At 38.5% G+C, this 27,623-nt stretch overlaps 1 protein-coding gene across 1 annotated transcript in view; it reads left to right on the top strand.

The window, feature by feature from the left end:
* The window catches only part of COG3 (component of oligomeric golgi complex 3), an 80,556-nt gene that overhangs the window by 26,561 nt on the left and 26,372 nt on the right, over nucleotides 1–27,623 (top strand). Inside the window, exons 14-19 of the mRNA XM_024569630.4 lie at nucleotides 6,568–6,673; nucleotides 9,570–9,694; nucleotides 12,190–12,279; nucleotides 21,836–21,956; nucleotides 24,312–24,400; nucleotides 24,507–24,641. Of these exons, the coding sequence (XP_024425398.2) occupies nucleotides 6,568–6,673; nucleotides 9,570–9,694; nucleotides 12,190–12,279; nucleotides 21,836–21,956; nucleotides 24,312–24,400; nucleotides 24,507–24,641 (666 nt within the window). The remainder of the gene's footprint in view (nucleotides 1–6,567; nucleotides 6,674–9,569; nucleotides 9,695–12,189; nucleotides 12,280–21,835; nucleotides 21,957–24,311; nucleotides 24,401–24,506; nucleotides 24,642–27,623) is intronic.

Genomic DNA, 27,623 nt, shown 5'->3' with positions numbered 1-27,623 from the left:
AAGATTACTATGTTGCATTTGAATTTTATGTCTCCTTAAATCAAAACCAGACTTTTTCCTCCCTTTTCCCCTGCAACCCTCCCCCCACCTGGGTCATAGCCCCTTTTTAAAAAATATATTTTATTGATTATGCTGTTAGAGTTGTCCCATTTTTTTCTCCCCTTTATTCCCCTCCGCCCTGTACCCTTTCTCCCACCATCATTTCCCCACCTTAGTTCATGTCCATGGGTCGTACATATAAGTTCTTTGGCTTCTCCATTTCCTATACTATTCTTAACCTCCCCCTATTTTGTTCCTACCATTTATGCTTCTTATTCCCTGTACCTTTTCCCTCATTCTCTCCCCTCCCCCTCTCCCTCCCCACTGATAACCCTCCATGTGACCTCCATTTCTGTGAGTCTCTTCCTGTTCTAGTTGTTTGCTTAGTTTTTGTGTTTTTGTTTTTTTTAGGTTTGGTTGTTGATAGTTGTCTTTGTTGTCATTTTACTGTTCATAGTTTTGACCTTTTTCTTAGATAAGTTCCTTTAACATTTCATATAATAAGGGCTTGGTGATGATGACCTTATCTGGGAAGCACTTTGTCTGCCCTTCCATTCTAAATGATAGCTTTGCTGGATACAGTAATCTTGGATGTAGGTCCTTGCCTTTCATGACTTGGAATACTTCTTTCCAGCTCCTTGCCTGCAAGGTTTCTTTTGAGAAATCAGCTGACAGTTTTATGGGAACTCCTTTGTAGGTATCTGTTTCCTTTTCACTTGCTGCTTTTAGACTCTCTCCTTATCTTTAATCTTGGATAATGTAATTATGGTGTGCCTTGGTGTGTGCTTTCTTGGGTCCAACTTCTTTGGGACTCTCTGAGCTTCCTGGACTTCCTGGAAGTCTATTTCCTTTGCCAGATTAGGGAAGTTTTCCTTCATTATTTGTTCAAATAAATTTTCAATTTCTTGCTCTTCCCCTTCTCCTTTTGGTACCCCTGTGATTCAGGTGTTGGAACATTTAAAGTTGTCCTAGCGGTACCTAAGCCTCTCCTTGTTTTTTTGAATTCTTGTTTCTTCATTCTGTTCTGGTTCAATATTCATTTATTCCTTCTGCTGCAAACTGTTGATTTGAGTCCCAATTTCCTTCCCTTCACTGTTGATTTCCTGTACATTTTCCTTTATTTAACTTTGCATAGCCTTCACTTTTTCCTCTTATTTTGTGACCATACTCAACCATTTCTGTGAGAATTCTGATTACCAGTGTTTTTAACTCTGCATCTGGAAGTTGGCTCTCTCTTCATCACTTAGTTGTATTTTTTCTGGAGCTTTGATCTGTTCTTTCATTTGGGCCATATTTTTTTTTTGTCTCAGCATGCCTGTTACGTAGTAAGGGGTGGAGCCTTTAGGTATTCACCAGGGCAGAGCAACCCATTGCTGCGTTATGGCACAGTATGTGGGGGAGGGGTCCAAGAGGGAACAATGCCACTTGCTCAGCGCTCAGTTGGCTTTCAGTCACTTCTGCCTTTACTCAGAAGCAAATTGGGCCCTTCTGGTGCTGATTCCTGGGCAGGTGGTTTTGTGTGCATTGTAGGACCCCATGGGTCTCTCCAACAAACTCTCCTGTGAGGCTGGGAGTTTCTCCTGGTGCCTCAATCCCCACAGGGTTTTACAGTCAGAGGTTTTGAGGCTTTATTTCCCCGCACTGAAACCCTGGGTTGCTTGGTCTGTCTTGCTCCCCAGTTGTTCCTTTTGGTTTATCTGCACACAAATGTGGGACCACCTGCTCTGCCATCCGCTCTGCCTTGTGCACTCTGGTTCTCCAGCTGCCTCCTTGCAGTAAGTCTTCTCCATCCTGGCTGCCCATCTCTGCCCCTCCTATAAGTCTGGATAAATGTTTCTTCTTTAACTCCTTGGTTGTCCGACTTCCATACAGTTTGATTTTCAGCAGTTCTGGTTATATTTTGTTTTTAAATTTTTTTGTCCTTCTTTTGGTTGTGGAGGAGGCAAAGGGTAGATACCTATGCCCCAGCTTGGCTGGAAGTTCTTGACATAGTCTTTTTTGAATCAAAAATAGAAAAAGTTGAATCTAATCAAGGTTACTGTGTTGCATTTGAACATTATGTCTCCTTAAATCAAAACTAGAATTTTTCCTCCTTTTTTCCCCTGCTTCCCTATAGCACCCCCCCCCCCAACCCCCCACCACCCAGGACATAGACATTTTTGAAGAGATGAAGCCAGTTTTATTGTAGAGTATAGTACATTCAGGATCTGGTTTCCTCATGTTGAGATTCAGGTTAAACACTTTTTGGTTTTTTGGTAAGAATACTACATAGTTGACGTGTACTTCTGACTTCACTATATGAGGGGTATATAATGTTGGGTTTTTCCAGTATTTGTTAAGGTAGTGACTGCTAACTCTTCATTATAAAAGTTCATTACTTCCTTTGAGTAAGAAATGATGGGATCATATTTTGAGATTATATGAGTTCCCCAACATCTTTTCACCCAATGGTTTTTGCAACTTTAACAATTCTTGACTGAACCAGTCAGGGGTGTCCAACCTGCAGCCTGCAGGCTGTATATGGCCCTGGATGGCTGTGAATGTGGCCTGACACAAAATCATAAATTTACTTAAAACATATATATATTTGTTGATTACATGTTGCAATGTGTGTGGCCCAGACAACTTCTCTTCTTCCAGTGTGGCCCAGAGATGCCAAAAGGTCGGACACCCCTGATAGTACTTTGAGGGTAGCAAATGGTGATTTTTATACCTGCCATTTTCTCTACATTTATTAGTTAGCCTTCTGCTATTAAGACTTATTTTCCCTTCCTCCCTCCTTTTCCTACCCCTGTCTCTCTATAGTTATGGACTTTAAAAATGTAATTTAAAAAAAAGTCCTTATGATTCATTGCCATAATTATTCTTTTTGATGCTTAAAATTGTCCCACGTTTGATGAGTGGAAGCCCCTTTGGATTGGCTTCTTTGTCCTTTCAACATGTCACTCTAATCTTTGAGTACTTCTATCTTTTTTCTTAATCAGCTTTATAGAAGTACAATTTATAATTCACTCAATTTAAAGTTTATAATTCAGCGGTTTTTAATAGGTTCACAGATATGTGCAACCATCACCATTTTTAGACCATTTTCATCATCTGAGAAAGAAACCCTCTAACCTTTAGCTATCAAGTTCCTATACCAGCCATAGGCAAACACTAATTTCTCTCCATAGATTGTCCTGTTCTGTACATTTCATATGAATGGAATCATATACTATGTGGTCTTTTGTGACATCTTTCATTTAGCATGTTTTCATGGTTCATCCATGTTGTAGCATGTATTATTAGTACTTCATTCCTTTTTATGGCTGGATAATATTCCATTGTATGGATATATTACATTTTGTTTATTTATTTGTCCATCAATGGACACTTGGGTTGGCTGTTACAGAAAATATTGCTATAAACATTGATGTACACATTTTTGTGTGGACATCTGTTTTTATTTCTCTATGTACATATATAGGAGTAGAATTGCTAGGTCATATAGTAACTTTGTGTTTCGTCATTTGCCAAGCTGTTTTCCAAAGTGGCTGTACTCTGTACAATCAGGTAACTGTCAACTGTAGATCTAAAGATTTTAAATTAGAGCTAATCTCTTTAGACTGGAGATTTTGCCCACGGTAAGGCTGCCATTTGCATGGCATGAGGAGAAGAATAGAGTAAGGCAGATACAGGTTCAAATTTTAGCTCTGTCAATATCTGTTGCTTAGCTTCTGTGAATGTTTCATTATTTGTAAAATAGGCATAACAGTACTGACATGGAGGGTTGTGAGAGTAGAGATAATGGCTAGAAAGCACTTAACTTAGTAGTCATACAGTAGAAAGTGGCTGTTACTGTTTAGCCTTTGAAATATTTAGAAACAACATTTGACAGAAAGTCAGTGAGCAAAATGTCCAACCTTACAGTTAAAATTTTTAATTTTAATTTTAAATGTTTTCCAGCTTGATTGAGATATAATTGACATGTAACATTATATAAGTTGAAGGTATACAATGTCATTATTTGGTATGTATACATTGTGAAATATTTACCGCAATAAGGTTAGTTAACATATCCATCACTGCACTTAGTAACAATATTTTTTGTGTGTGTGGTGAGAACTTTAAAAATCTACTATCTTAGTAACTTTCAAATATAAAGTACAGTATTGTTACTTATAGTCACCATGCTGTACATTAGATCCCCAGAATGAACTTATTACTGCAAGTTTATATCCTTTGACTACCTTTTCTCATTTTCCCCATCTACCCATCCCCACCTGGCAGCCACCTATCTGTTCTCTGTTTCTATGATTTGAATTATTTATTATTTTTTAAAAATAAGACATTTGGCTTATTAGTAAACATGAGTTTTGATGGTCTGCTTTTCTGTATTAAAATTTAATATGAAAAGTGTTGTTTTTACAGGTTCACTTAACCTATAAGAAGGTAACTATTTCTTAAGTAATTAAAACATATTACTTGATCTAACTCTGACTGGCATGGCTCCATGTGTTGGGTATCACCCCGGAAGAGGAAGGTTACCAGTTTATTCCCGGTCAGGGCATATGCCTAAGTTGCAGACCAGGTTCCCAGTTGGGGGCATGTGAGAGGCAGCCAATCAGTGTTTCTCTCACACATCAATGTTTCTCTCCCTTTCTTCCCTTCCTCTCACTCTAAAAATAAATAATATCTTTAAAAAAACTTGATCCAGTTTGTGTGAATAATAACTTTGCTATGTCATCACATGTTTTCAACATTTAAAAAAATGTAATCTAAGTTTTGCCACGTTTATAAACTATCCTTGCTTAATTATTATTGGTTTATAGCAGGAGCTGCTATACTTAAATCTGTCAGTGGGAAATACATTGAAGTCTATTTCTTCTTAAGTGTAGCCCATATTTATCAACATATTTTTTGTTACCAAGTTGTAATAGTCATGCTTGTTAAGTTATCATCCTATTTCTGTTCTCCTGGATGTCACACATCCTGATTCTCTCTTCTTTTTTAAAAATACATATTATTTCTTGAACAGTTTTAGATTTACAGAAAAATTGAGAAGATACTACATAGAGTTCCAGTATACCCATTCTTATCTGTTAATTAACATCTTACATTAGTATGATGCATTTGACACAATTAATGAACCAGAAATATATTGGTATTAACTAAAATCCATAGTTTATTCAGATTTCCTTAGTTTTTATCTAATGATTTTCTCTGTTCCAGTATCCCATTTATAATACTGTTACATTTATGTTTCTGATCTTCTTAGGATCCTCTTGGTTGTGACAGTTTTTCAGACTTCCCTGTTTTTGATGATTTTAACGGTTTAGAGGAGAACTAGAGTGTTTTGTAGATGCCTCTCTGTTGGAGTTTCTCTGATGTTTTCCTCATGATTAGACTGCTGTTACAGTTTTTTTAAGAGGATAACTGTAGAGGTAAATTACCATTTTGAACACATCATATCAAGGGTAAATACTGTCAGCATGACTTAGCACCGTTTATGTTGACCTTGATCACCTCGCTGAGGCAGTGCTGTCTGGCTCTACTGGAAAGTTGCTCTTTTTCCACCTCTTCTATACTCTCCTCTTTAGAAGGAAGCTCTGTGTTCAGGTCCTACTTAAGGAGTGGGGAGTTATGCTCTACTTCTTGAGGGCAGAGAATCTGTATAAAGTATTTGGAATATAAAGTATTTGGGAGATTTGCATTCATTCATTCATTCATTCACTCATTCTCTTGATATCAGTGTGAACTCATGGAGATTTATTTTATATTTGGGATTATAGTTCACTGTTCCTTTATTTTGTTGCTTAAATAGTTTCATCTTTGGTCATTGGGAGCTCTTTCACTTGGTTCTTATGTTGCTTTGACATATCCCTTCAATGTAGTGTTTCTTTTGCTTTTTTTTTTTTTTTTTCTCTTCTGAGTACTTTCTCACTACCTGGTACTACAAGATGCTCCAGGTTCATCGTTACTTTTTCCTTCCTCAGCTCTAGAATTGGCCATTTCTTCAAGGAATCCTGACTCCTTTTATTGGGGAGTAGTATTAGAAACCAAGATCTGGGTGCTAAGTGCACTCATTACTATGGGCTGTTGGTGCCTCTGGGACTTCTCAGCTGACATAGCAAAGAGAGATATGTGTGTGTACCAGCCCCTTCCTGTTGCTCCAAATCCTCACCAGCATTTTACCTTAACCTGTTTCAGTGCCTACACTGGTAAATGTGTGGGGATCGGTATGTTTGTCTTAAAGCTTGAACTATGGCAGCCTATTTAGTTTATGGTCTTACTTACTGTTTTTAGAATGTTTGCTTAAACTTTCTCTCTCCTGATTTCTATTTAAATTTATTTTATTTTGGGTAGCTTAGTAGAACATAGACACTCTATAATAATTTAACTTTTTCATCTCCATGTACTGTTTTGGCATAGTTCTCTTAAGTAATCCATTGATTAATTATTATTTTTTAACTTTAAGGGAAGAACATGTTCATATTGCCAAATAGCTGAAGACTACAGTTTAATGTTTCTTCTGATTTCTCTGTATAGCAAATTGCACAGAGTTTAAAAGATGAACAGAAGAAGGTACCTTTAGAAGCTTCCTTTTCGGATGTTCAGTTAGAAGAAACAAAGTCTAATAATCTGACAAAATCTGGTATGTTATAATGCTTTAACTTCCAACTTTTATTTACTCTTTTAAAAAACTTTTATTGAGGACATGTCATATCCCAGGCATGAAAAACAGCTTGTGCTTTTGTGGAGCTCACACTTTAGTCAGGGGAGATTGACAAACACAGGCATAATTCAGTTGTGACATGTTAAAGGTATGCACAAAGGCACTCTTGGACCATGGCAGAGGGGCATCAAAATTATGAAGGGAGATGAAATTTGAGTACGAGAAGGTGGATTCAGTGAGAGGTATGTTGTCTGAAAACTGTAGAGGTTATAAAGGTGAGTTTGAGAAAGACAGCTGAAGTAAGGTTAAGATAGAATAGCATGGTGGATGGCAAGCAGGATTGGAAGACTGGCTGATTTGGGGAAGTCAAGTTGTTTGGTGTGCTTGGGCATAGGCTGTTTGTATTGTAGTAGGAACAGGTAAATCAGGCCACATTATGATAGGGTGTTTGATGTCTCTTGGGCTTTGAACTTCTAGTTAATATAATATAGTGTACCAGGGTAACTGTACCATTGGATTTGCATTTTATAAATGTATTGAGTGCCTAGGACTGGTATTAAAAAAGTAACAGAAATGTATGGGATAACTTGGACTGGGGTGCGTGTTATGCAAGGAATAAATTTGTCCAAGAATAGCCCTGGGTACTCATGAGTTACCTAGACAAAAAGCTCGATGGGAAGTATGGCATCCTTTCTCTCCCAAATCCCCCACCTCTAAAGGTAACACTAATGCTCAGCTCCTCATAGGACTGGCTAGGAGTGGGAGACACTGAAACTCCATGAACTTTAAAGAGACCTAGCTACACCCAAATCCCCAGGTTTAGGGCATCATCAAGTATTGAGTCAATTCTATAAACAGTTGGTACCCCAAATACAGATTGCCAAGCAGCCTGGGTATTCCCCATCTGACAAAGCCATTTTATTATGCTTGCTAGGAAGAGAGACCCATAGGAGGTTGAAGTTTTGTCCTCTGAAATTGAATCCATGCCACGTCCTAGAGTACATCGTGGTACTAGTATGTATCTTGGTTCTAGTATGTATCTTAGTCCTAGTATATATCTTAATCCTAGTAAATCTTTTGAAGAGTTGTTGGAGAGACTAGAATACATTTCTGCCTTACCAGCCCTGGCCTTGCATGTTTTCCCTTTCCTTCGCAAAGCCTATTCTTTAACAGATACCTGGCTTTAGAATAGGGTAAAATGTTGGCAGAACTATAGAGACTGTTTAGGAGATAGTTTCTTTTGAAAGAGAGGTGGTTTGAACCAAGGTGTGACTGGGGGATGGAGAGAAGTGTATAGATGAAGGATATGGTTGAAGTTTGAATCAACAGAATTTAATGACACACTAGGTTGGGGGCTGAGAAGGATTGAGTAAGGTCCATGTGGAACTACAGAGAGCATCCATGTTATATGAATCTAAAGCTGTGTTGTCCAGTATGGCAGCCACCTGCCATTGAGTATGTGAATTGTAGCTAGTCTGAATGTGCCATGAGTGTGTAAAATACACCCTAGATTTCAAAGACTTAATATGATCTAAAGAATGGAAAATATCTTATTAGTAATTTCTACATTGATTACATGTTACAGTGATGATGTTTTGGATATATTGAATTAAATAAAATATATTAAAATTAATTTTGTTTCTTTTTACTTTTTTTCCATGTGGCATTTTAATGTTACATCTGTAGCTCACAGTGTATTTCTATTGGACAGTACTACTCTAGAGCTATAAAGAGGGACTTGTTTAGAGATAAAGATAGAGGGGTAGTTGATGCTTTGGGCTTATTATATAATTATATAAGATCACTCCAGGACAGAGAGTAGAGTCGTGATAGCAGAAGTCTGGGGAGAGTGCCTTAGCAGATGCTGATGTTAAGGAGCAAATGAGGTAGAGGAGTGTAGTGGGTTCACTGAGAGTAGCCAGAGAGATCAGAAGCAGGCAAGGGGCTAGGCTATGATTGAAGCCAAGGAAGAGAAGTTGGCAGTGTTATTTTGAGTAAACAGGTGAGAAATGGGAAATCACAAAGATATTGTCAGAAAGTAGGATTCTAAGATTTAATAATTAGGAGGTGAGAATAGTAATAACAAAGTCCGTAGAAAGTAATTAAAAAGTCATTCTGAAAGGAAGTCATAAGAAAATCTGCGAGGTAAGTGGTTGAGGGATGGAAGTAATGTCTTTGGAATTGGGAAGGTCTGTGAATGATATAGCTTAGAGCAGGGATGTCAAACTCATTCTCCCTGGGGGCATGTCAGCCTCGAGGTTGCCTTCAAAGGGCCGAATGTAATGTTAGGACTGTATAAATGTAACTACTCCTTAACAGTTAAGCGAGAGCTTAGCATTGCCACCAGGTAAAAACAGGGTGCAGGGCCGGATTAAACAAGGTGGAGGACTGGATTCGGCCCTCAGACCTTGCGTTTGCCACCTGTGGCTTAGAGCACAGAAGGCAGGCTGTCAGACAAACCAGCTTTGATTAATCTTCCTGTTTAACATTGCTTTGTTTGCTTGTCATCCCCCTCCCCCATTGGCTCCCACTTGCTTCCATGTGACTGCATATAGATCTGCCTCCTTTTTAATAGCAGCATGGTATTCTGTAACATGTGTATACTGTTCATTTATTGCATAAAGATTATTTAGATCACAGTTTGGGAAAAGCAGGTTGAGTATGTGAGAACACACATGAATGCTTACATATATACATATGTGTTATATCTCATCTGTCATTAAATTTCTTACGGCATTTCTGATTAAAGGTGGGACTAGAGAAAAGGGATGCCTCTAGTACATGCTGTTTAGCAAGAACAGTTTATAGTTGCTATGCAAGTAAGATAAATCTATGTGTGTGTGAAATGTGTTTTCTTTTCCATTTGGGTTTTTAGGTTCAACAGAATCTTTGAATCCTAGACCACAGACCACAATTTCTCCAGCAGATCTTCATGGAATGTGGTATCCTACTGTTCGACGAACTCTTGTGTGTCTCTCCAAATTGTACAGATGCATAGATGTACGTATGTAAATTTTTATATCTTTACTGTAAATTGCTTGCTATTTAATTTGAAATATTTTTAAATTTAAGTTTTATGATCTTGATACAATATTTTATTTGGTATTAGATTAGAATCATATGGTTTTTAGATATAGATACAATTTTAAGGTCAATCTGATTTATGGATTCTTAGCCCGAGCATTTTGTAGATCCTTAGAATCCACTAATGAGCTCTGGGTAGTCTGTGAACACCTTAATATTTTTGGTAAAATTGTGTATGCATGATTGTATTTGTATCTTTCTGAGGAGAAGGACTATAGCTTGTGTTGATTCTCATGGAGGTCTATTACCACAAATAAATTTAAAACTGTAGATTAATTCATTTGTCTTAGTGTATAGATGAAAAAAAGAGATGCAGAAAGTTTAAGTGATATATCCAATGTCACATAGGTATAATATACATTTAGTATTAAATGCAACTACTTTAATTTAGTTTTGCACTCAGTTTAAATCAGCTTCCTTAACAAGTCATATTTACATGTATTTCTTACTATGGACTGATTTTACTTATTTGCTGAAATCAGCAGTACCCCTTCTCCCCTGCCCCTGATGTTTTTTCATCCCCAACTTATACTGTGCATTTATTTCAGGTAATAGTTACTTTGAGCATTCCAATTTATAATTATCAATCCCTGAAAGATCAGATTTGTCTACATTCAGTTACAGTTAGTGGTTTGCTGCTGATCCAAAATAGTTTATAAAATTCAGTGGCTTTAATTCACCTTTTAAACATTAATTTGATTATTATAACCCAGTTAGCATGTAAAGAGAGAAGTGATTAAATACAAGTCATGTAATTAATTGTCTAGATGCCACTGTTTCTTAAGAATATGGGTCAAAGGGGTATGTGTATCCCATCTCACTATGGAGATGCTGTCACTCAGAATCCTAGGGTCTGAACAAGGTTGCATGGTTGTTTCATTGGCTTAGTAGAGTACACACTACTCAGTATCTATTTTAAACTGCATAGTTACTGGATTTTGTGCTTGGAGATTTTGAAATTCAACCACAAAGTGCTATTTGCCCAGTTTTGGGATTTTCGAGGTGAGGCCACATCACCTCTATAGAGTTAAGAGTCAGCCTTTTTGCCCAGCTGATGAGGTCTCTTCCAGAGGGAGTTTTGGACATTGACATTACTTTTCCCCAGGTTCCCCAGCAGGTGTGTTGAGTGATGGTATTACGCTGGGATTCAGAAACTTCCTACAGTGGAGCCAGGATTCCAAGACAAATGTGCAGGGGGCATATTCCACATAGAACCCATTGTCATCAGAGACCCCAGTGAAGCCTCTTAGGTTCTTAACATGGATTTTAGCGAAACAGTAGGTAGGCTTAAGGATGTCACTGTACCTGTATTTATTTTATGCCCTAGGCCTGTTTATTATTTTTTCGCTTAACTTACATTCATGTCTTATCCTTCTCTCTTAGCCATCAAAGGAGAGGAAAGACAAATCCTGTGAAAACCCCATTTAGGCTGACCAGGAGAAAGAGAGGGTCTTAGTCTAAGCTGCCATCTTCAGGCTTCCTAAAGCAGAGTCAGTGACCTAACAAGAGGCAGCCCTAGTCTTCTTACTACAGTAACCTCATGGAAAATAAGAGAGAGGGAACAAAAAGAAAATAGCAAGTATGAGACCAGGGCCCAGTACTGTAGCCTAACAATGAATATTTTGCTCATGCTCATTCTTAACAATTCTATCTTGGGTGAGATGGACACAGGAAAGAAAGCAAGAGGGCTGACAGGAGTGCCTGCCCAGACCAACATGTGACACCCTCTGGGAAGACATAGAAATGACAATTAATTTAAGAATCATATTTAATATACCATTTTATAACCTGATTTTTTTCACCTAATTATATTTTATAAGTTTTCATCACCTCCATTAGCATTTTTTGATTTCATGCAGTGTTCTGTAACTTAGGTTACTAGTATTTTATTTGTCAGCCCCTTCATCACTAAACATTTTATTTCCAGTTTTTTTGCCATTTTAAATAATGCTGGGATTAAGAGCCACATGCGTGAATCTTATATACTACTGACTAATCACTTGGGATACATTTTTAGAAGTGGATTTACTGAGGGTGTGCTTTAAAGTTGGTTTTATATATTTAAAAAACAGCCTCCAGCATGAGATCTTATTGGATTGGGAGCTTTATGAGGTCAGAATTATATCTGCCTTGTCTACCCACCACTGTATTTCCAGCATCTAGCACAGAGCTTGGCATGAGACAGGTGCTCAGGAAGTATTATTAAAGGGTCCTTGAGTGGTTTGACAGATGCAAATTATGAAACTATGTATTAGTCTAGACAGATTGTAATGGAATAGGAAATTCCAGGAGGAATATTGCCAGTGACATAAATTAATCAAATGGATGAGTCAGTCCCTGTACTCAACCTATGATCTTTTTTTTCTGTTCGTGAAGTGCTACAGGGTGATGTTTCTCTTTTATTTCACCAGAGGGCAGTATTCCAAGGATTATCACAGGAAGCCTTGTCTGCCTGCATTCAGTCATTACTTGGAGCATCAGAATCTATCAGTAAAAACAAGGTTTGATAAAGTGTTATGTGAAATCTTGTTACCTATAATAATATTGTGGAGCATAGTTATTTATTTATAGGCACAAAAATTTAAAGCCGTTTTAGCAATAGGATTTGTTTGTTTAATGACTTGATTTTGAGGCCCTTTGAGAGAGGATAGGATTTCACTGTAGTGCTAAATAAAGACTACACCATGTAAGAGAGTTCCAAGTTGCTAAAGTACCAAAAATAATAATTATATTATAAATTCTGTAGGATAAGATATTCTTGTTATAGCCTTAGCAACAGGGGAGGTGTTGACCTGCTATTTACTTGAGATACCAAACCAGGGATTTCAAGGAAACATAGCAAATTATAATCATCCCTACTATGATGTCTTGTTTTAATTTAATTTAATCTAATTTAATTTAATTTACAGTGATTTTTTAAATAGTTGAATGGCCTCACTTGGAGGAAATAAGCCAGTTTGGAGGACCAGCAGTTGTCACCCATGGGTTGTATGACTAGAAGTAGTTACCATGACTTTGTGACTTACAGCTTTTAATCAGGAAGGGATCTGGGGCTGAATACTGCTGCCATGTGCTTGTCCCAAGACCTCTGTGATTCTTTTTCTGGAAATACAGCACGGTTGAAAGTGTTGCTCTGCTAACTCTTCGCTGAAAATACTTGTCGCCTGTGGGGCTGTTTCAAGCCAAATTTCTTTGCTGCTTGGAGTGTTCAAACTTTGTTAACCTTTCTGTATTTCCAGATTTACAAACTTGATTTCTGACTTCAAAGCTTTAAGCAAATTAAAAAAAAAACTTTACAAATGAATTTTGGGTCCTGTTGCTGGAAACATTCCACTTATGTTTGTGATCACTGTGTCTTCCATATGGAATGGAGAGTTGAAATATAATTTTGATGTGGTGACTAGAAGAAGGTAGAACGTTAAGTTATAGACAAGCAGATTTAAGTTTTAAAAAGTATTTTTTAAAAGATTTTATTTAATTATTTTTAGGGAGAGGGGTAGGGAGGGAGAAGGGAAGGGAGAGAAACATCGATGTGAGAGAGAAACATCTATTGCCTCTCACAGGCCCCTAACTGGGGACCTGGCCCTCAACTCAGGCATGTGCCCTGACTAGGAATTGAACTGGTGACCTTTCGTTCGCAGGACGCCACTCAGTCCACTGAGCCACACCAGCCAGGACTTAAAAAGTATTTTCAAGTTCAGCTCTCCTTTTCTATAATAGGCAAAATATACATAACTATGTAATGAAAACATACATTAAAAGATGTAACATTGATGCCCTGGCTGGGTGGATCAGTTGGTTGAAGCATCATCCCATACTCCAAAACACTGCAGGTTTAATTCCTGGTTAGGGCAGATGCCCATGTTATAGGTTACATCCCCAGTGGGGGCAGATATGGAAGACATCCGATTGATATTTCTCTGTTTCTTTCCCTTCCTTTCTCTCTCAAATCTGTAAGTACATTCTCAGCTGAGGATTTGAAAAAGAAAAATGTAACTTTGAAAACTTTTAGGTGACTGAATCATTTTTCCTCCTTTTCCCTACATATTTACTTATTTTATATATATATATATTTTAAATATATCTATTGATTATGCTACTACAGTTGTCCCATTTCCCCCCCTTCACTCCACTCCATCCTGCACACCCCCTCCCTCCCACATTCCCCCGCTGTGGTTCATGTTCATGGGTCATACTTATAAGTTCTTTGGCTTCTACATTTCCTATACTATTCTTACCCTCCCCCAGTCTATTTTCTACCTACCACTTATGCTACTTATTCTCTGTACCTTTCCCTCCTTTCTCCCCCTCCCACTCCCCTATTGATAACCCTCCATGTGATCTCCATTTCTGTGGATCTGTTCCTGTTCTAGTTGTTTGCTTAGCTTGCTTTTGTTTTTCTTTAGGTGTGGTTGTTAATAACTGCGAGTTTGCTGTCATTTTTACTGTTCCTATTTTTTATCTTCTTTTTCTTAGATAAATCCCTTTAACATTTCATATAATAAGGGCTTGGTGATGATGAACTCCTTTAACTTGACCTTATCTGAGAAGTACTTTATCTGCCCTTCCATTCTAAATGATAGCTTTGCTGGATACAGTAATCTTGGATGTAGGTCCTTGCCTTTCATGACTTGGAATACTTCTTGGCAGCCCCTTCTTGCCTGTAAGGTTTCTTTTGAGAAATCAGCTGACAGTCTTATGGGAACCCCTTTGTAGGTAACTGTGTCCTTTTCTCTTGTTGCTTCTAAGATTCTCTCCTTCTCTTTAATCTTGGGGAATGTAATGATGATGTGCCTTAGTGTGTTCCTCCTTGGGTCCAGCTTCTTTGGGACTCTCTGAGCTTCTTGGACTTCTTGGAAGTCTATTTCCTTTGCCAGATCAGGGAAGTTCTCTTTCCTTATTTGTTCAAATAAGTTTTCAATGTTTTGTTCTTCCTCTTCTCCTTCTGGCACCCCTATAATTCGGATGTTGGAACACTTAAAGATGTCCTGGAGGTTCCTAAGTCTCTCCTCATTTTTCTGAATTCTTGTTTCTTCATTCTTTTCTGGTTGAATGTTTGTTTCTTCCTTCTGGTCCACACCGTTGATTTGAGTTCCAGTTTCCTTCACATCACTATTTGTTCCCTGTACATTTTCCTTTGTTTCTCTTAGCATAGCCTTCATTTTTTCATCTAATTTGTGACCAAATTCAACTAATTCTGTGAACTTCCTGATTACCAGTGTTTTGAACTGCTCATCTGATAGGTTGGCTATCTCTTTGTTGCTTAGTTGAATTGTCTCTGGAGCTTTGATCTATTCTTTCATTTGGGCCATTTTTTTGTCTTGGTGTGCCTGTTATGTAAAGGGGCGGAGCCTTAGATGTTCACTGGGGTGGGGTAACGCTGGTCGCTGTGCTGTGTTGCTGTATGTGGGGGAGGGGTGGAGAGGGAGCAATGGCGCCTGCTCCACTCTCTGCGGGATTTCAGTCACTCCCTCTGCTACCCACAATCAAATTGGAACCCGCTATTGCTTATTCCCGAGTGGGTAGATGGGCTTGTGTACATTCTAGGCCCCTGTGGTTCTCTCCATGGAACTCTCCTGTGAGGCTGGGAGTTTTTAAATTGTTTTTGTCCTTGTTTTGGTTGTGTGAGAGACGCAGTGTGTCTACCTATGCCTCCATCTTGGCCAGAAGCCTATTATAGTTTTTTGATTATGCTATTACAGTTGTCTCAAGTTTTACCCCTTTGCCCCTCCTCCACCCAGCACCCCCTACTCCCTCAGGCAATCCAACACCATTGTTTATGTCCGTGGGTCATGTGTAGAAGTTCTTTGGCTACTTTATTTCTTATACTGTACTTTACATCCCCATGACTATTCTGTAACTACCAATTTGTACTTCTTAATCCCCTCATCTCATCACCTATCCCCCACATCCCCTACCATCTGGCAGCTATCAAAACGCCCTCCATATCCATGATTCTGTCTCCTCCCTCCCTCCCTTCCTTCCCTTTCTTTCATCAAAACGCCCTCCATATCCATGATTCTGTCTTCTTTCATTCATTCATTCATTCATTCATTCATTCATAGAGCGAGGGGAAGGGAGGTTAGAAGAGAGGGAGAGAAACATCAATGTATGGTTGTCTCTTGTGTGCCCCCTACTGGGGACCTGGCCCGCAACCCAAACATGTACGGGCAACCCTTTGGTGCACAGTCTGGTGCTCAGTCCACTGAGCCACAGCAGCCAGGGCTTGTTTTTCTTTTCTTAAAAAGTATTCCATTGATTATACTATTACAGTTGTCCTAATATTTCCACCTTTGCTCCCTCCCACCTGGTATCCCTCTTCCCTTCAGCAGTTACCCTCCTTAGTTCATGTCCATAGGTTGTTCACATTAAGTTCTTTGACCTCTCCATTCCCTATCTATTTTTAACTTCCCTCTATTTGTTCCTACCAGCTATGCTTCCTTTTTTTTTTTTTCTCAGTTATGCTTCTTAATCCCTGCACCATTTATCCATTCTCCCCCTTCCCCTACTGAGCTGATAATCCTCCAAACGAACTGCATATTTATGATTCTGTTCGTTTTCTGGTTGTTTGCTTAATTTGTTTGTTTTAGATTCAGTTGTAAATAGTTGTTAGTTTGTTGCCTTTTTAATGTTCATGGTTTTGATCTTCTTTTTCTTTAATAAGTTCCTTTACATTTCCTATAATAATGGCTTGGTGGTGGTGAACTCCTTTACCTTTGCCTTGTCTAGGGAGCATTTTATCAGCCCTTCCATTCTAAATGATAGCTTTGCTGGGTAGAGCGATCTTGGCTGTAGGTCCCTGCTTTTCATGACTTTGAATATTTCTTGCCAGTCCCTTCTAGCCTACAAAGTTTCTTATGAGAAATCAGCTGACAGTCTTATGGGAACTCCCTTGTAGGTAACTAACTTCTTTTGTCTTGCTGCTATTAAGATTTTCTCTTTCTCTTTAACCTTCAGCATTTTAAGTATGATGTGTCTTGGAGTGGGCCCCTTTACATCCATCTTGTTTGGGACTCTGTGCTTCCTGGACTTGCATGTCTTATTTCCTTCACCAAATTTGGGAAGTTTTCTTTCACTATTTTTTCAAATAGATTTTCAATTTCTTGCTCTTTCTCCTTGTGTCACACTTATGATGTGAGTGTTGGACTGCTTGAAGTTTTCATGGAGGTTGCTTACTCTATTCTCTTTTTTTTGGATTCTTTTTTCTTCTTGTTTTCTGATTGGTTGTTTTTGCTTCCTTATGTTCCACATTATTGATTTGATTTTTGGCTTCATCCACTCTACTGTTGTTTCCCTTGAAATTGCTCTTTATTTTAGTTAGTGTAACCTTCCCTTATGACTGAATCTTTTTTATGCTGTTGAGGTCCTCCCTAAGTTCCTTATAACCAGTGTTGTGAACTCTGCATCTGATAAATGGCTTATCTCCATTTTGTTTAGCTCTTTTTCTGGAGTTTTGATCTGTTCTATTGTTGGGCCATGTTTCTTTGTGTCCTCATTTTGACAGCCTCCCTGTGTTGTTTCTATACATTAGGTAGAGCTGCTATGACTCTGTGTCTTGGTAGCATGGCCTAATGTAGTAGGTGTCCTGTAGGGTCCAATGGCACAGCCTCCCCTATCACCCAAGCTGGGCACTTGAGGTGCTCCCTTTGTGTGGGCTGAGTACACCCCTCTTGTAGTTGAACCTTGATTGCTGTTGAGAGGTCACTGGGTGGTGTTTACACAGGCCAGTAAGCTGCAGTGACTGGCTGTGACACTGACCACCAATCTCTGCCCTCCGTGGCATTATCAGCTGTGCAGTGGCAGTGTGGTGGGGCTCTGACATGGTCTGTAGCTCTCCACTGGTAGAGGCTCTTCAGCTTCTGGGGTGGTGCAGGCCAAGGTCAGCCCCTGCCTGTGTTCTGCCTTGGGCCACCCTGCATGAGCTATAAAGCAATCTGTGATGGACACTACTTTTGCTGGACTTGAAGATTCCCAGGTGAAGCCAAGCTGTGAATCTAGGCAGGCTGCTGCTAGTGCTGGGCCTGGGGCCACTTAGCAAGAGGTAAGGGTGCTGGAGGCTCACTGAGGCTGGCTGTTGCTTGTTTGAGAGGATTTAGGACCTTGTGAAGCATGAGCCAAGACCAGCCATTCATATGGAAGTCATGTTACAGTTCGGGTGGGCATGCACATTGGGTGGGATGGAGTCTCAGGGGATCTCCAAGGCAGGGCAAACAGTGTTAGTGAGGTTGATGGAGTCTTTGATGTGGCACCCACCTCCTGGTTCTGTGGATCTTTGGGAGGAGAGTTCAGAAAAGGGGCAATGGTCTCTATGGCCTCTCTGCCTAGGAGGGGAGAAAGCTGTCCCCCATGTCTCACCTGGATGTCAGACACTTCAGTTCCTCGCTGTATACCACTGCTGCCTTTCAAGTTGCTACTGCGGTGCTTGAGCTCAGTGGGAGTGAGTCCGTAAGTGCATGGGGGGTTGTTTAAGAAGAACTGCCTGGGACTTCAGCAGTTTTTTTCTGCTGATTCAATCTGTGCTGGTTTTTGCAGCTAGAAGTTATGGGGTGCCTGGTGTGAGCCTGAGACTCCTCTGTCCCGAGACATTCCTCCTATATTTTATCCACCATACATGGATTTGGACCCAGCCTGTTCCACATCTCTGCCACTCCTATCAGTCTGGATGGATGTGGTTTCTTTAATTCTGCAGTTGTCAGACTTCCATTCAACTCGACCTCTGATGGTTCTGAGTGATGGTTGTTCTTTACAAGCTGTCCTTGACAAGTTAAGATCCAAATGACCTTCCCCATTTTAAAATAGGACAGATATTTTTAATATGTCAAAGGATTGGGTTGACACCTAAATGACATCATAGGTTGATCCACTTATAGGGGAGTCTCAAAAATAACCCGAATTTATTTATAAAAAATTGTGTATTTATTCTTACATGTTTAAACTTCAGTCATCTTCAAAGACTCTCCATTTGATGCAGTACACCTATTGAGACATTTTTTCCACTGCTCTAAACAGTTTTTGAACTTGTTGATTTTGATGCCTTTTAGTGCTTCAATTGCTTTTGTTTCACCTCTTCCACAATGTCAAAACATTTCCCTTTGAGGACTTTTTTTATCCAGGGAAACAAAAAAACGTCACTCGGGGCTGGATCAGGTGAATAGGGAGGGTGGGGCACTGGGGTCATGTGGTTTTTGGTCAAAAACTGCTGAACAGTCAACATAATGTGGGCAAGTGCACTCAGAAATCACCCATCATTCAATGGGCAAACACATTGAAAGAGTCTTCAAAAAAAAATTCACTGTAGCTGAACACATCCTCTCACAACAATGCTGGCTGGTGCACTGATGCAGATGGACACATGGGCTCCTAGAACACTCAGTGAAGGAAGCCTGTAGTGCAAGGGGCCTGCCCTCCAGAAGATAATTCAGGTTCTTTTGGGTGCCCCCTCGTGTGTAAATCCTCTTTTTTGAAGCTTCGAGAAACCAATTAAATATGCTTTTCATTCTTTGTTCCTTATTTTATAGCCATTTTTTTTCTAATTATGTGCAAAGAAGATTAATTTAGAAGTATCACAGGATTCTCATCTAGGTTATCTTAGTATTATTAACAGGAGGCTGGCTGTCGTGGTCCTTGATGGTCTCAGAGACATGATTTCCCATGTTAATTTTGAGGTCTGTATTCTAGGAAAAGCCAGTCCTTATGTACATATTTCCATATGAGCCAAATGCAGTAAATATCCCTGTAGGACTGCCCTATACTCTAGAGCAGCAATTTTCAACGAGTGTGCTGCAAGAAGTTTTAAAACATGCCGTACCTGACTATTTAGGTAGAGGTACTGACCTGTCTTCCCTTAGATTGTCAAATTATACCTATTTTTTGTCCAGTTGGCAAAAAATGTATTTTTTGTTGTGCTGCAGAATTTTAGTAATTAGTTTATGTGTGTCATGAGATAAAAATGGTTCAAAATTACTGCCTTAGAGGAAATTTTCCTCAGGGAAACCCACAAAATGTTTTAGTCACCTAAGAATATCTGAGCAAGGGCCAGAGAGAGCTTACCAGATGCCACCATAACAGGGACTCTTTCTTAGGCACAGGCCCCTTTCTCAATCTCCTCTCTCAGGTTGAACCCATTGCAGGATGTCCTGCCCTTCTCCCCAGGGCTTCCACTGGTGTCTCTGGTATAAGCTACACTACTGTATTGGGTGACTCCTGGTCCCCATATCCACCACTCCAGATTTGGGGATCTGAACAACCATCCTTACCCCACTGGCTATTTGGGTTAGGGAAGCAAGTGCCCTTTCTCTTTCGGAACTAAAGGGAGTTCAGTCTCTCATTTAAACAGGAAAGATTTTGTTCAGATAACTCAGTTAGCAATCCAGTGAAAAAGCTGAGATTAGCCACGTGTTTGATTTCAGTCAGGGCACATGCCTGGGTTGCTGCCCAGGTCCCCAGTAGCAGGTGCGTGAGAAGCAACCACACATTGATGTTTCTGTCCCTCTCTTTCTCCCTTCCCCTCTCTATAAACAAACAAACAGACAGCTGAGATTAAAAGCAGCTACCCATTTTTTTCCCTCCTTTCCCTGGGTTATCTCAACCCTTATCCACCTTGAATGGTTCCTATGGCCTGCTGCTTGAAGCAAGGAGGCCCAGAATTCTGAGAGAAACTCACTGAAGTTCAGCCAGTGCAAAGTTGGGAGCTGGTGGGGCACAATGTACCCAGTACTGGGTCTATGTCTGCAGGGAGTCCTGGATGGACTTCTTTGAAATTCTGTGGACTACATCAAGTAGATGTTGACATAAAAATGTCCAAACTTGTAGAGAACACATATATTTTTATATGTGTTTATTTTAGCCAAACTGACGACATGTGCTGGGAACCAGATCTCAAATGCTTCCTCTACATTTAAAAAGTGATCCATAAAAATAATGACTCAATGTCTTAGAGACTTTTTTAAGGCAAGAAATAGTTCTTATATACTTAAACTGAGCACCTAGTATATCAGTAAACTGAAATGATACTATTTGCTGGATTACAACAGCTTACTTAGTAAATCGAATCTATGTTATACTGTTTTGCCTGTTGGAGTTGCTAGTTCTTTTAAAAGCAGATAAGTATTCAAAATGTGCAGCATTCCCTACTTATCTAATGCTCTGTGATCCAGAGGCAAAGTTAGTTTCCATCAGCCACTTATATATTGATTATGTGTTTGTTTAGAAGGTGGGGAGAGACCAGAGAGGAGTCACTTTGTTTCATAGCCCTTTTATTCTTTTCCTACTGTAGTATAATTTCATTAGAAATATTTTCAAGGTAGAAAGATTAAACCAACAGCTTTGTTCTTGTTAATATACAGACTCTTTTCCAAAATGAGAGTTATGATTATTTACTGTTTGGGTCAGAGCTTCGAGAACTAAGCTTGAACCACAAGACTTTTATGGATGGGTCATGAGAGGGCACAAGGAAATGCACAGACTCTCAGGGGTATAGGTGGCCAGTGCTGTGTTGGTGGCAGGATGATCCAAAATAGTAAGCCTAAGTAATTGTATATTTGGAGATTCCTTTTGTACTTTTATGTAAATATGAATATTTCACATATTCTGGATTTTGAAACCACTTTGACCAAATAGCTAAAACTGTGTTATTCAAGAGAAACTTCAAAGGCATGAAGAAGTCAGAATCATGCTCACACTTTGAACATCTTTTACTTCCTTCTCTGTGCTGATATTAGGCTGCATGCTGTCTGCTACTTTTGTATCAAGTTAGAGTAGATTTGTCTTCTCTTTCTGTGTTGCTTTACAACCTCTTGTCTGATTTACTTTCTTGGATTTACTAAGGTGACAGTGTTAATAGGAGTGTGAAGCAAGATTTTTCCAGATAATTCTAATCTGGATAATATGGGAAGAATTCACAACAAAGGGGAGTGTTGGTGCCATAAAGTTATATTAAGAGTAAAAAAGTTAGTTCAGGCAACATAAACTTAATGTTGATTAATAATGTATGTGTTCTATGTGTTCATACATATATTTAATTTTTGATAATATCCATTTTTCTGTCTTATCATTTAGACTCAGATTGATGGACAACTTTTCTTAATAAAGCATCTTTTGATTCTTCGTGAACAAATTGCTCCATTTCACACTGAATTTACCATTAAGGAAATTTCCCTGGACCTCAAGAAAACTAGAGGTACTTTATTGTCCTGGCTGGCACAGTTGGGTGTGTTGGACCTGTCCAAATGTGTCAGCACAGGTTACAGGTTTATTTTATGTTCATCTGCAATTTTTTTTGCATGCTGTGCCTGCTAAGCATGTTACTTGTTCCTACTGAGCTATCAACATCCTATTGCATCTAACTTGCTATATTTTCTTTATGAAAGGAGCTTTATCTGAGCATTTCAGTTTGTAATATAGCATCACCTCTCTTAGACTCTGCCACATATTACCATAACCAGTTAAAAAATGAAAAATCAGCATACCAACTACTTACAGTGTCAGCTAGCTGGGATGGTTTTAAACATTCAGTTTGTCAGTTCATGAAAATTTAGGAAGCCAGCTGGATAAAAAGGAAAGAGTACTTACATTCTGAAAAAGTCCATTTCTGTTCCTGGCTTACCATTTCTTGGCTCTTGTGTAATCTTGGATGGGTGTTATCAAGGTCAATTAAGAATGAAAATGTATGTTAAAGTGCTTTGTGAGCTAAGGTGTTTCAATGAATGTAAGTGTATGGTTATATTGGTGGTTAGGTGATCATGTAGAGAGATAGCATCTTTGAGTTGGTAATAGATGTAGGATCATCTTGGGAAAGATACTTCATCTATCCTAATGATTTGTCTCTCAAATAATAACCAATGATTCGAAAAAATAAGTAGTTATTTTCTAAGATATTGATCTTAAGCAATGAAGAGTATACCACAAATACCCCTCATTTTTCTTAAGTATTTAACAAAATTATCTAAAACTTTATTATTATTTAACCATTTTCAAGAGAATCAAACTCTAATGACTTAAGCCATTCATTTATGTAATGAATGAACCTACCTCATGTCTTAGGAGAATTGAGAAAATTCATAGTCACTGAAATTACATTTTCTGTGTTCTGTGGTTCAGTGAAACTCCAATTAAGAGGATTTCCAAGGGTAGGATGTTGTTCCCTAATGATGGTGCCTACAAATTAGTAGACTTGATGTATCTTACCTGAGAGCCAACGTGGTCTCATCATGAGTCATATTAAAACACTTTGCTGTTCTTTTCCTAATGCTTTCTTCTTTCCACCACAGAGAATGCTTTTTGGTTCTATAGGAATTTGGATAGTAAGCTTATGTGTTATTCATATACTTAGTGATTTTTCTTTAAAACAGCAGCCAGCTTTCCTGGCTTTTGATCTGAGAGAATGCATAATTTCTTTTAGAGTTCATTCTCATTGGAGGCTTCTATCTCTTAACCATTCTAGTTGATTTCCTTCTTTCTTTTCAGTGTGGAATGTGGGACTAGGGGTCTTACCCTTGAAGAATGCCAGGTGCCGATAGTCCTTTATTTTAGTGATGGGATAAAGCAGAGCTAATCTACTTTCTTTCATTTTTTAAAAATTCATAATTTGTTGCTGTTAGGTTCTAGGATAGATCCACTGAAGTGTGAGAAAATGAAATACCCTAAAATTTTGGCAAGTATTGGTTTAAAGTATGTTTTCCCTAAAACATTATCCTCTGTAATCCTACCATATGCTGACTTGATTCTTTTTATTGTAGACACTCTTTCAGGTATCTTGTAGAAAAGAGAACAAAAACAAAGAGCCATTTACTAAAGCCTTACTCTGAACACTGAATCTGATAGTGGGGTTCTTTTTCAGTAAGATCAGGGTCAGGGCAGTAAGTACTCTTGTGGTAAAACCAGGGTTGGAAGCTTTGCATGCTTTGTTTTTTCCAGTCTGGCAAGTCAAAGCAAAGTGAAGAAATGGTCTTTTCTGACTATCCATAATAGTACTTGCTGTCTTAACTTTTAAGTTCTAACCTCTCGTGACTAATGTTATATCTTATTGCATTTGAACATCAATGAGACCTCAATTAATAACTTACATAGATTCTAGTTAGTCTGGAGGTTAAGGGGTAAATATGTCCTTTCGGTGTTTTCTTTCTGGCTGACACATTAGTTTATTCACTCTGCTTTAAATGAATAAATTTCTGTGCCAGCTGGGATCTTAACAAAAGACACTGGGTAAGTATATGAATATTAAAAAAAAACTATTTCATGAAAAAGTAAAGCCATGAAGTTCGAAGGTATGAATTATTTATCATTTTTCTTTTTTGTCTATAAGTGAATAATTATGTTTAGTAGTCACTTTGCAGTTTTTACTTTTAGAAAATAACTGGGTGCTGTGGCCCTCTTGGCACAGATTTCACTGTCGTCATGGAGATGAGTTGGTTAAATGACACTGTTCTTGCTTTGTGGTAATAGAAAACTAGTGTATGTTAACACACTGAAATAGTGACTTGGCTTTTGTGTTGCAACTGTCAACTTTAACTGGATGAGTAATTTTGTTTCACAGATGCAGCATTTAAAATCCTGAACCCTATGACTGTTCCGAGATTTTTTAGGCTGAATAGCAACAATGCCTTGATAGAATTCTTGTTGGAGGTGAGAAGGAGTCCTTTTCTTTGGTGGTGGGAGGTAAACGATATTCTTTACATGTCTGGTAATTGTTATGTATGTAAAAACAGGAGGAAATTGTCATCTTTTTTAGGGTACTCCTGAGATAAGAGAACATTATCTTGACTCCAAAAAAGATGTGGACCGTCATCTGAAATCGGCCTGTGAGCAGTTTATTCAGCAGCAGACCAAGCAGTTTGTAGAGCAGCTAGAGGAGTTCATAACAAAGGTACAGACATTGGTGCATATTCGGTAAAGTGATTTTGAATTTTTCCCTAGATTTTATTTTCAGTTAATTACTGTCTTCTGAAAACTCTGGAAGCACCCTGGCCAGGTGGCTCAAAAGGTTGCTAGCATGTAAGAGGCAACTGATTGATGTTTCTCACTCATATCAATGTTTCTCTCTCTCAAATTAATACTAACATATCCTCAAGTGAGAGTTAAAAAAAAAAACCAAAACAAAAAACTTGCCCTGACTGGGGTGGCTCAGTGGGTTGGGTGTCACCCTGCAAACCCAAAGGTCACTGGTTTGATTTCCTAGTCAGGGTACATGCCTTCCTTGTGGGCCTGGCCTCCAGTTGGGGGCATTCAGGAGGCAATCAGTTGGTGTTCTCTTGTGCACTGATGTTTGCCCCATCCATTCTCCTTTCTCTAAAAAATTAAATAAATAAAAATCTTGAAAAAAATAAAAAAACATAACAAAAAACTCTGGCAGAAAGAGATAAAATAAGCCCTAGTCTTAGTGATTTCATGTAGGAAATCACCTTGTTTCTTTTTTATGGGAGGTTTTGTTTGGAACTTTTAGATAAAAATTGCGTGTCGAGGATTTAGTTTTTAAGAGGAGGAATGCTAATACTATAAAGCTAGTTATAGCAGTCCTCTGGTTACCTATGTTCTGTTTGCCCACATGGTGAGTGTCTGCCTATGGTCTGGGACTCTCACTTTTCCTGGATCAGGACCTGCAAGGTAACAGTCCTGCTTATCAGGGGTATTACTTAAATGGGTGAAGTATCTTCCTTTTTGTTTTACCTGATATTTCTCCCTTCCATTTGCATGGGTAATTGAAAATTGAAGATTTTATATCATTGCATTGGTAATCACCATATAGATGAGTTTATACTCATCTGTCTCTCTCCTAGCTAAAATCTATTAACTAATACCAGCAGTGGTAAATACAGATCATGGCCCTGCCTGGTGTGGCTCAGTGGACTGAGTGCCAGCCTGCGAATCATCCAGCCTGGTTCGATTCCTAGTCAGGCCACATTCCTGGATTTTGGGCCAGGTCCCTAGTAGGAGACACATGAGAGGCAACCACACAGTGATGTTTCTATCCCTCACTTTCTCCCTCCCTTCCCCACTGTTTAAAAATAAATAAATAAAATCTTTTTTTTAAAAAAAAGAAAAATACAGATCATGGTTATTTTGACTTTCCTTTTCCAAACTAATCATTAAAAAAAAAAATTGTTACTAAGGACTTTTCTCATAAAGATGTTTAAAAAGTCTTGAAATTAACTTTAATTTATTAAACTTCCACTGTTTGTCCAGACTTGTATTAGAAGACATTTAAAAAAGATTAGACATATCACAGACCTTTCTCTCAAATGTACTTATCTAAGTCTTAACTGGGGAGATAAGCAAATTGTTTACATTTGTAACTTGTTGCTGGGTCCAACAATACTAATACCAGAAGCCTGTGATGAAAATGGAATATATCAGTTTTAAAAATAATAAATACCAGAAAAGCAAGTACAGAAATATTAAACAGTCTGACTAATGTTTGTTTATCATTGGATTATATTAATTATTTAGTGGATTTTAGCCTACTCATGTCAAATATTTGGAGTGTGTTTATGTGTTTTTTTCCTACTACATAAATTTTAAAAGATGATGGTAAAAATGTTTTCTCCTGGATTTTAATTTTAAAAAATGGGATAAGTATTGATACTTTGTAATTTATTATTCAGTTATCATAATTTTTATTGATGGAAAACCAGCTTGTAGATTATAGTACCCGCAGGGTGGAAGTAAAGTAGGTTTACAGGCAACCAGTGCTTATAACTTGATAAATGATTGTCAGAAAAACAGTCTCCAGAGATACAGAAAGAAACAGTATTCATTTTGCATGTATGCTTGTATGTCTCAGTATTTACCATTTGGATGTAAGTCTTATCAACAAAATGTCCTCAGCTTGTTTCTAACTTTGGACTGATTTGATAAATATATATGGGTTTGCATAGTAAAACAAACTGTGCGAGTGTGTAGAGAACATTCTTAGGTTGTCAGAACTCTAGTTTTGAGCCTAAAGACTCAGGGTTTGATTCTGATCCCCTGTCTCATGTTGTAAATTGGCTCTTTTGTTTGTGAAGCTCCTTTGGGCTCTTCTTGTTGAAATGCTTCCTTCTCATTAATTCCCATTACATCCTTGGCACCTGGAATAAAGAACAACAATTTCATTTCAGAGATTGAGAACCTAAAGTTTTGCAGTGACACAGCATACATGAGATAAACATTTCTACATCTTTTTAAAAAATATATTTATTGATTATGCTATTACAATTGCCCTGTTTCCCCCCCCTTCACTCCATCCTGTACACCCCCTCCCTCCCACATTCCCCCTCTGTAGTTCATGTCCATGGGTTATACAAGTTCTTTGGCTACTACCTTTCCTATACTATTCTTACCCTCCCCCTGACTATTTTCTACCTACCATTTATGCTACTTATTCTCTGTACCTTTCCGTCCTCTCCCCCCCTCCCACTCCCCTGTTGATAACCCTCCATGTGATCTCCATTTCTGTGGATCTGTTCCTATTCTAGTTGTTTGCTTAGCTTGCTTTTGTTTTTGTTATAGGTGTGGTTGTTAATAAGTGTGAGTTTGCTGTCATTTTTACTGTTCATATTTTTGATCTTCTTTTTCTTAGATAAATCCTTTTAACATTTCATATAATAAGGACTTGGTGATGATGAACTCCTTTAACTTAACCTTATCTGAGAAGCACTTTATCTGCCCTTCCATTCTAAATGATAGCTTCCTGGATAGAGTAATCTTGGATGTAGGTCCTTGCCTTTCATGACTTGGAATACTTCTTGGCAGCCCCTTCTTGCCTGTAAGGTTTCTTTTGAGAAATCAGCTGACAGTCTTATGGGAACTCCTTTGTAGGTAACTGAGTCCTTTTTTCTTGCTGCTTCTAAGATTCTCTCCTTTTGTTTGT

This window comes from Desmodus rotundus, chromosome 13 (assembly GCF_022682495.2).
Source record: "Desmodus rotundus isolate HL8 chromosome 13, HLdesRot8A.1, whole genome shotgun sequence".
NCBI lineage: Eukaryota > Metazoa > Chordata > Mammalia > Chiroptera > Phyllostomidae > Desmodus > Desmodus rotundus.
This window is presented reverse-complemented; position numbering and strand designations above follow the sequence as displayed.